Here is a 10591-nt window from a genome sequence, read left to right on the forward strand (position 1 = left end):
AAACAGGATAGATGAGCACATGTTTAACTCTGTTCCACCAAAAAGTTCCACTAAAATGACAGTAAAGCAATAAATAAGAGGTAATAAACCACTTGGTAACAAGAAGAAGGGTAACAGGACTCAGGAGATATATTTTTGAAGGAGAGAAAAATAGAAGAATGATTACACAAATTGTTATAATTGCTATAATTTCTGTCTTGGGAACATTTCAAGTCCTCTCCTAGCTATTTGAAATGTACAACACACTACAGTCATCCTATCATGTTATCAAACATGAAGAGATGGATATTCTAAATACTCTGATTTGATCATTATGTATTGCATGCATGTAACAAAATATCACGTGTCCCATAATATTTATGATTATGTATCAATTAAAAAATTTTTTAAATACATAAATCTCAGAAACCAGTACCCCAAAATATAGCACTCTGACATGTACTGAAGCAGCAGCCTCAAGGTCTCCCTGACCTTCCTGCTTCCTCTCATCTCTCCCAAAGTACAGAATAAAGTTATTCTCTAAAATTGCCTCACCTACCACAATTCTGGACCCCACAAAGAAGAAATCAGTTACCTCTGGTACCCTTATCTGAGTGTTCATTACTTGAACTTATATGGCAGGAAGAAAGACGGAAGTCTGTCAACACACCTGGGCAGGTTTGTGTCACAAACCATTGTATGTTTTGTGGGCCCAACAGATTTTGTCTCAGGCCACTAAATTCCCTAAGAATCAGTTACTATCCTTCCTAAAATCATCCACACTTCCCCATCTCCCTTTCCCCTAAGAAGTAGGGTATATAGGCACATCTACGCACCCCACTGGAATATTGGGTGATTTTCTTGATCTTTTCCCCTGTGCACAATAATACAGCGGTATGCCGTTTCTCCTATTAACCTGCCTTCTTTTCAGTTGACTTTTCAGCAAACCTTCAGAGGGCAAGGGATTTTTCCTTTGGACCCTGTGTACACATATAACAAAATATCACATGTACCCCATAAACATATACAATTATGTACCAGTAAAAATTTTTATAAAAAAGAATAGATAAAACTGCAATGTAAATGAATACAGAAGGGGGAACTGTTATTTCAGTTTATCCTGAGGCAATTCCAGCAAAATCTCAGAGACGTGGAGGCCCAAGGCAGGAGAAAAGGCACAAGGCTGGAAGTGGGGACAAGTTGAAATTCTCATAACCCCACCTCAAAAATCACACCCCAAACTACAGACCTTTGGCAGGAGAATGGAAATTTTTTTAGAGGCTCTGGAAAGCCAAGAATAGTAGAGGTATACAAAGCACATGGTAAGACATAAGAATCTCAGACGAAAGGGTCTGCCAATTGCCCAGCAAAATGAATGAGAAAAGAAACTTTGTAAGGTTTATTGTGCATTTGTATAGCCTGGATTAAAAGGAGATTCCAAAAATTCTCAAAACTCATGAGAAAAAAATGAATTGTGAAAAATCAGATTGGCATCAGATTTCTCAACACAGAATTAAAGAGAAAGAGAATGTCTTCAGAACTCTGCGAGCAAATAAATTTGATCCTATAAATTTATACCCAAACTATCATTTAAAAGAGCAGAAAAAGGTTCTTTCTTACATTTTCAGAAATTCAAAGACTGAAAAACTTTTTATCTTGCTTGTCTTTCTTGTTGGATTGACTCCAACAAAAAAGAGAAGTTAACCAAAAGAAAGAAATACACGAGATCCAAAAATAGTGACTCTAACACAGGGTTGAATAAAAGAGATCAATGCAGCAAGCTTAGGAACTACTAGATTATACAAATTAGAAGAAGACCCAGGGGCCAAAAGAAAGGAGTGGTAGGTGCAAGATCAACTGACAGATGTGATTTAATGGTGTGGAAAGAAGCACTGAAAGGGGTTTTGTACATGTGTTTGTCCGCCCTCGAAGGAGTAGCCATAGTCATAGGGAAACAAAAAATAAGACAATTTACTCCAAGAAAAACAAAAGATCATTCAAACAAAGAAAGTAATCATAGTAGAGGACTTGGCTTAGCAGAATACAATATCTACATAGTCATAAAAATCTAAAGATGGATTTTTTATTAAATCCTAAAATTTTAACAATTGTTTTGGCTGGATGAATAAAGAGATGCAGAAGGGTATAAAATAACTAAGCACTCATCTACTGTAATCAGAAGTCAATATACATTGCCTAAAGTTTACAAAGCAAGAAAAAACAGTAAAATATTATTTAGACAGATGTACAGAAATCTCAGGAAAAAAAAACAGCTTAAATGAGATTTAAGGATTCCTCTAAGAAGACAGCCTCAAGAATGGGCTCAAGCCTGTTAAATGCTCCTACATTCCCCTGCCTATCACCTTAATACTTATGTTAAGAAAGGAAGAACTTTTGCAATGTCTGCCTCAGAGAGTCTTAAGGCAAAGACCATGGTGCACCTTGCTCACTGCTGGAATCACAGTGCCTTGCACAAGTGGTACTAGATTAATTTTTGTTAAATAGGTAAGCTTTTAAGTCAAATGACCAAAATGTTAGGATCACATGGAGGAATTAATGAATGTGTTTTCATATGTGACTTTTTCTAGAAAACGTTTCTTTCTAGTCTATAAAGCATATTAATTTTGCATATGCCTAATATACAATGAAGCTGGCTAATATGCTAAGGCTGAGAGAGACTGCAGAGATGAAAGTCAAATTCCTCTCTCTATTAACGCCCGAGAAGGTAAATAAGCTGTCCAGGGTCACACACGAGGTCGAGGCAGATAAGGGATCTCATAAAAATGAGTTAAGTTGATATTCTGGTGACATTAACTGATAACTCCATCCAGTTTTACATTATAGATTAATAATATATAAGCCTAACCTGTACTTGTAGAGCATGTCAAAATATCAAATGACTCTGCATAATAAATGCTACTTTAATTTATTTATAGTTTTAATTGGAACTTTTCTCACTGGAACAAGTTAATGTAGTTCATTTTTTCTTTGAAAGATTTTTGCCAACTCCAGATCATTTTCTTCTCTTAGACACAAATATTCATCATATCTCAATCCAGTCTTTTTTATTAATTTCTAAATAGATAATGTACACCATTTTTAAGTACAAAAAAGGTATAAGATGAAAACATCTGCTTCATTCCCCCATCCCCCTAAAATAGGTCATATAACACTAGTAACAGATTTCGTGCCTTCCTTTTATATCCAAATGGGGGCATACTATACACAGTGGTCTATACCTTGTGTTTTAGGGTTTTTTCCCTCCTTTTTAATGTACCTTGGGGATATTACCTTATCAGTAAATAAAAAACCTTCTCACTTTTTGATATTATGCATGTACTACAATTTATCCTAGTCCACAATTGATGGGAATCTACTCTGTTCTTCATCTTTTGCTGTTAAAACAACACGGCAATGGTTACACTTGTACAGGCAACTTTTGGCCTGTTTGTAAATTGTATACATCTGATGGTATGCCCAGAGGGTATGTGAATCTGTTACATTGCCAAAATTCCCCTCAAAGTGGTGTATCAATTTATACTCCCACCAGTAGTATATGAGAGTTCCAGTTTCCCCATAGTAGACTGGAATTTTGTTCATAAAATAGATGGATAGGGTATCTTGTTATAATTTCTTTTTGAAACACTCTTCTGAAGGAGGTTGACTCCTTTTATGTATTTAAATATAAATTTATAATTTGTATACATGTATTTTCCTCTCTCCCAACTGTCAGGACTATAAATTCTTGATTGTATAGAACCCTGACCCAGTCCCTCTGGGCAGGCATCCAGCTGCATGCCATTGTCTTCTATTTCCATTCAAAACCATTTTCTAAGGCCAGGCTTCTTTTATGGGTCTTCCCCAGCCAAGCAAAGGAAACTGTCACATAATGTCGTAGGTTTTGAATTCAGGAGGGAGAATATGACTCCTGACTCTACCACTGATGCTGTGAGTCTTCTGATTAGCTACTGAACCTCTCAAAGCCTTAAGTGATACATCTGTAAAATGGAGTTAAGATGCCTCTCTCATAAGCTTACACTGAGAATTAAGTGATTTTATATATTTAAAGTCCCAAAGACAGGATTTAGATCTGAGTAGGATCTCAACAAAAAATGTTTTAGTTTTGTCATTACTAATCTGCCAGGAAAAAAAAAAGAAAAACAAAACAAAACAGAACAAAACACTTGGCTAAGCAAACAGTTGTTTCAGTGCTTTAGCATACTTCCAATTAAATACTCCCGGGAGTTAAACATTGAGGGATAGTCCTGCTGGATCTGTATCAATCTTGGCCATTCACAATTGCCAAGTAAGCATTAAGAATGAATTATTTCTGGTTGTAAAACTTCAACTTGTTCTCTATCAACATCAAGCCATTTTGTATAAGGAACACACTCGTCTGCTATGTGGATTCCTGAAAGGATGCACTTTCTGCTGTGATCTAGCACTTTCCAAGCCTGCAAGGGAGAGCACTTCCACTCATCTTGCTGGGACAGTAACTATGGCATCTCCTCCACTATGCTGGCCTGCAAAGGATGATAACCAACCATGCTCAGTGGACATAATAATAATGAGAAGATATTTTTAAAACCCAATTAAAGTGTTTTGCTCTGAGCCAAACAAGTCACAAACTCCAAAAACATGTTTGGCTTGCACTGAGTTCATATTAAGACATAGATGTTGGCCAGGCATGGAGGTTCCATGCCTGCAATCCCAGCATTCTGGGAGGCAAAGATGGGAGGATCACTAGAGGCTAGGAGTTCAAGATCAGCCTGGATAACACAGTGAGACTCTATCTCTATATTTATTTATTTATTTTTGTAAAAAAGAAGAAGAACAGAGATGTACACATTTATCTCCTCCACTGATTTATGACCTCTGTGAGGGCAGTCTTGGTCATCTGTGCATCTTCAAATCCCAATGCTTAGCACCACATGGACACATGGCAGTCACTCTTATATACAGATTGAACAGATTCAAAATAAGCACTACTTCCTTAACTTTTATTTTATGCTGACTGCTCCTTTCAGCATATAGCATGGAATGTTTTCCTTTGTTTAAATTTACATCAACCTACAGTTTCTTGTTACCATAGTTTTATTTGGTATTTCTGATACATCTGGGTTTTAGATGTATTTCATCAGAACTTTGGGTAGGAAATGAAATATTTTGTTTTAAGAGAATGTTATTTTCCTCTTACTTTATAAAATTTGCCATTATCCTTTTTACATATTTTCCACTGTGATGGAAAATCTAAAAATGCTATCATTGTTTATAATGTTATCATTGTACCTACTCTTCAATAAAGTCAATTTCCAAGAAAAGTCCACAGTAAGAAATAAAATCCCCAAATTAGCCATCTGGTAGGCACCCTGTCAAACCCAAGAGATGGAAATCACTGACAATAGTAGGATTTTGACATTCTGAAACATCTCTATTTCTACTCTGTTGCCAAGAGGAGGTTCCTACTTTGGGCTAACCTGGGGTCCCAGGATTCTGACAAAACACGCCCTCCCAAGGACTTCTGGAATCTGTCCATCATCTTTTCTACTGCAGGTATGAACTACTGATGTGACACAGGTATCTCCTGTTCAGCTAAACTAGTTAACCAATTATTTTCAATAGTGATACAAGGCAATAAAAACAGTAATCACCATGAAAATTCAGAGAACAAGGTTCCCTTTCCTCATTCTGGTAGTTTAACCAGAAGACAAACAGCTCTCCTGCTGGTCATCACAGCACTATTGATATTTTTATGAGAGTGCCTCTTACACTAACAGCCCATTAGCACCCTGGCCCCACCCATCCCACACTCCCTGCCATGGTGACAAGCAAAAACAACCCCCCCACCCCCGTGTTTCTAAATGGCCACCTGGAGGGTGGAGAGTGTAGCATTCCTAGCTGAAAGTCACTGACATGTGTTTCAATGCGCCAATCAACAAACACAGACTCACCACTCACCTGAACTAGGTAAAGGGACACAAAGGTGAATAAGACACAGACCTTGCCCTTGTGTCTAGTGATCCTGTCTTACCTTCTTTCCATCAATGACACTACATCAGGTCAAAGTAACAGCCAAAATATAACTGAAATGGGCCCCAATGCCACCCATTCTGGAACAAAGGAAGAAACAGTCTAATTGACTTACATTTTCAAATGTGTTTTCAAGGAGCAGAGTTCAGAAGGGTGGTAGAAACAGCACAGTGTGGAAAAAATAACTCGAGCTTTCAAGTCAGTTGGAGAGACCTCAGTTCAAACCTTACCCAGGAAACTTACTTCTCTTGTGATTCGGGGTAAATCATTCTCCAGGGAATGGTATCACTCTCCCTCCTGCCTACCTGGGTGAAGGTGTTTTGGGTTATCCCAACCACCACAGGACGTGACTGGCAATTAGGGAGCAGGATCGCAGACACTAAATGTCTTGCAAAGGACAAAAGAGATAGGTTCAAAGAACGGTTCCACCCGAAATGCCTACAGCATCCAACACTAAGCGCTCTCTTCCCTCAGTTTCCTCAATAGCCCACTGATAAGTGTTCCAACTTTTCAGGTGAGGTTTAAATGAGATGCTGCAAGTACAAGTACCCAGTCCAGGAATAAGTCCACAGTCAGTGCTTGCCCCAGAGTTACAAGCATTGCATGGAACTCATTTCAAACAGGTCTGTCAGCAAAGAAACAAAGTTGAGCAATCATTTTCTCAAAGCTGATAAAATAAAGCAGGAATTCCTCCAAGTTTCACATTTCAGCAATCTGTTTAACAGGTCTTTGCAAAAACTCCTCTTTAAGTTTAGAGCCAAACACTCTACCTCTACCACCCAGCTACAAACTAAACTTTCTTACTGCCTCTTTCACTCTGCCCCATGATGTATGTAATATCCCCTAACAGATCATAAACCTCCACAGGCCTTGCTCATCCTAGAATACCTGTTCCCTATTTCTCTCTATCTTTCGGGTTAAGTTCTCTATGCCTAGGAATATCACCAATTCCTAAAAGGACCCGTTAAAATCACCTCTACCTTGAAGCCTTTCCTGGCCCCCCTATCACTCCTAGGGAGTCTATTCCTTATATGTCCATACACTGGGTTTACTACTGAAGGAGTGATTCTCAAACTGGGATCCACAGAACTCTCGAGTTGCCTCTGAAAACTCCAATCGCAGCTTTCATTTCCATATCTCAAATAAACTGATATAGCACTTCCTGGAACTGGTCAATCCTCAAGACATGAGTCCTGCCAAGTAATTTGAGTGCCCATACCTGCGCTGGAAGGTACACCAGTGTTGATGCTAACAGGCCTTCTTTAGTTAGAGTTAATGAGATCAGAACAGCAACAAACTCAATAATGATGTGTTCACATCAAGTGAAGCCCACATAACTCATAGCACACAAAGGTTTTCCTACAGTTCAAAACAGAAAAGTATCGGAAGACCTATATCATGCCATGAAGCAGAATCGTGCAGTCATGGCAATTCTCCAGAGACCCTGTGTTTGTGCCACTTGGTATCATATGCATTTTGTCAGTAGCTAAAAAAACAGCTGTCAGGGTAATAATGTAAATTTGAAATTTTATTGGTCTCGTAATTATGTATGTGTTTAATTTTAAGCTCTGTTCTTAAGAAATTTTTAACAAGGGTTCCTGCATAATGAACATTTGTATACCTAACTCTGAATTGTACCCCCATCTTTAAAATAATAAACTTAAAAAAAAGAAATAGTTAAGGAATTGTGTTCTTAAGGCACTCGTGCCTCGTTTTGTATTGTACATGTGTTAACAAAATAAAATTCACACACATTAACACTGGGAGTGCAGAAAAAGAGACTGCAAAACACCAGAGAATGTATTAGAGCACACTGAAAAGTCAGAAGACAGATAGCAATCTTTATTATATGTTCAGAATCGCAGGCACAGTGAAGGACTTATGTGGTTCACTGACTGAAAAGTAGCCATGCAACTTTGGGCAAGTTTCTTTAACCCTGTTTGTTTGTTTTTTTACAGTAAAATGGGGATATTGATAATATAGGTTTGTCAAAGGCCATGTTCAAAAGTATTATTGACAGTAGTCTGTAAATTGTCAAGTGCCAGACACATGACAGGTGTCCATCTTACTGTTTTCAAGCGGGGCTCTCAAAGACAGAAAAGATGACTTTTAACACTCATCTTTAGATTCCCACGACGCCAAACCCACCTGTTTGTTGCAGGGGTCCCCAACCCCCGGCCATGGACCAGCACTGTTAGGGACCAGGCAGCACAGCCGGAGGCAAGGGAGCGAAACTCCATCTGTATTTACAGCCGCTCCTCATCACTCACATTACCTCCTGAGTTCCGCCTCCTGTCAGATCAGTACTGAAAAGCCGGCTTCCATTTCCAACAACCTATCTTTGTAAAGCAGGGTTTTCTGCAGTGACAGCAACCAACACGATTTTACGAAGTAGACGCTTTGGGTGTCACTGTCTCCCATCACCCCCGGATGGGTCCATCTAGTTGCAGGAAAACAAGCTCGGGGCTCCCACTGATTCTGCATTATGGTGAGTTGCATAATTATTTCGTTATATATAACAATGTAATAATAATAGAACTAAAGTGCACAATAAACGTAATGCTCTTGAATCATCCCAAAACCATCCCCACCCCCAAACCCAGTGTGTAGAAAAACTGTCTTCCACGAAGACAGTCCCTGATGCCCAAAAGGATGGGGACTGCCGGTTGGTTGCACTGACTCTGCTGCATCTAAAACCACCACTACAAAAGGTAAACTGGGCTGTCATTAAGATTTAAAGTTTTTTCTGCCACAAAGAGAAACAGCCAAAATACCCTTTCATTCTGAAATAAGATCACAGTGACAAATCGCAATTCTGTTTCCAATCTTGTTAACACCAGGGTGTTGTGTTACTAGGACATTCAGTACTACTAAGCATTTTCATTTGTTTCATTAAACTTTCAATAAAGGCTTTGTGTTTGTTTATGCCCTTGAAATGAAAGATTTAAGCTTATTTAAAACACTAAAACACCCACACAAAGGATTATCTGCTATCCTCTTAACATCTGGCAAGTCCCAAAAAGAGATGAGGACAAAATTAGTGTTCATACAAGCACAATTAAAATTTTCATTGTCAAAAAGCCACTGGTTGTGCCTATCTGGAGATGACAAGAATGGAGAAGTGGTAGGTAGACAGGGAACTAACTGCTGGAGTGGTCAGCTGCAATAAGAACAACAATCAGAGTTGAGAAGTACCTTACAAAGCCAAAATGGGGCAGGGAAGCAGGCAGAATTTCAGGACAATTCTGACATGAACCTGAAATTGACCTGCTTACTCCTTTCTAACTCTCAAGTTCCCAACCCTCAAGTTCCCAACTTTTGCTGAAGTCTACTTGGGATTTCTTTTACAGACTGCTTTCACCTTATCCAAGATTTGTTAGCATGGTTTCTGCCAAGGCTGGCACCATAGGCTGTCGGCCCACACCAGCATTACTGACATCCTGGTGGAGACCTGTAAAACTATTTTTAACTACCGTGTAACCATGAATTTTAAACTTTCAACAGTCGGGGCAATAATAGCTGAAACGTCCCAGGAGAAGAACCACTCAAGTACAAGAAGTGCTTCCTTGGAAAGATGTGGTTTGGTATTAACAGAGTGTCATAATGAAAAAGTTTCCCAAGTAGGTAAACTGAGGAGCAAATGACTGAAATCACATCACAAAACCTGCATATACCAACAGAGCTAGCTCAATCACAGTTCGTCTCCATTTTTCTTTGAAGTCCACCACAGAAATCTTGAATCTGGAGAACACATAGTTTTGAGGAGGGCGTCCTTCCAATGGCAACGGTAATACAGTCTTCCAGTGCCATTAAGAGAGGAGGTGGAAGTCTCGCTTCTCATCACAAGTTTAAGAAAGAGAGCTGTATTTCATCTAACCCTCCTTTCTCCTTCGGGTTGGAAGACTCAACTCAGGCACAGGCATCTAATGAACCACATCCCCCCCCCCAAAAAAATTCGATTTGGGGGCCTGCGGAGGTGGAAGATGAGGATTACAGAAAAAGGGCACATCTTGATTACCGAAGCCATGACAGCTGGAATCCTGGTTTCTAGAAACTGTTTTGGGAACTTGCGACAGATGTCTTCCAGAGATAATAAAGAAGAGTGGACACGTCCAGTCCACAGTACCTAAAATGAGTGAGGTTTGTATATTTTGGCGAAGACTTGGGAACTCATCACAATTCCTTTAAAAAATTACTTCGAGAAAGTGTAAAGAAGAAGGCAAAATACCAGCTCTGGGGGTGGCGCCCCGAATCCTCGTCTTTTCCACTTCTGCCCCACCCACCGCCACAAGTGTGGTCTGGGGAGGGCAGCCTGGGACCCGCGGCCGGCTCCGCGGGGCGCACGAGCGTCTCCCGTCCCGGCCAGGGCCCGGGGAGTCGCTTCGGCCCAGAACTCGGCGACCGAGTGCGCGGGACGGGAAGGGCACCGCGCAGGGCTCGGACGCCGGCCCCGGGGACACGCACCCGCCGCCGGGCACGAACTTCACCCCGGTCTGGCCGACCGGGGAGGACAGGAGGGGGACGCGGCCCGCGCACGGGCAGGAGGGGGAACTTCAGCCACGGAGGAAGGAGAACAGAAAGT

The 10591-nt window shown here is 40.2% G+C and overlaps 1 protein-coding gene across 1 annotated transcript in view; it reads right to left on the reverse strand.

Moving 5' to 3' along the window:
• The window catches only part of CRYBG3 (crystallin beta-gamma domain containing 3), a 123736-nt gene that overhangs the window by 111431 nt on the left and 1714 nt on the right, over nt 1–10591 (reverse strand). Inside the window, exon 4 of the mRNA XM_021714101.1 lies at nt 10238–10560. Coding sequence (XP_021569776.1) covers nt 10238–10560 — 323 coding nt within the window. The remainder of the gene's footprint in view (nt 1–10237; nt 10561–10591) is intronic.

This window comes from Carlito syrichta, unplaced genomic scaffold (genome assembly GCF_000164805.1).
Source record: "Carlito syrichta isolate Samal-C Ts95f unplaced genomic scaffold, Tarsius_syrichta-2.0.1 Scaffold305223, whole genome shotgun sequence".
Classification (NCBI taxonomy): Eukaryota; Metazoa; Chordata; class Mammalia; order Primates; family Tarsiidae; genus Carlito; species Carlito syrichta.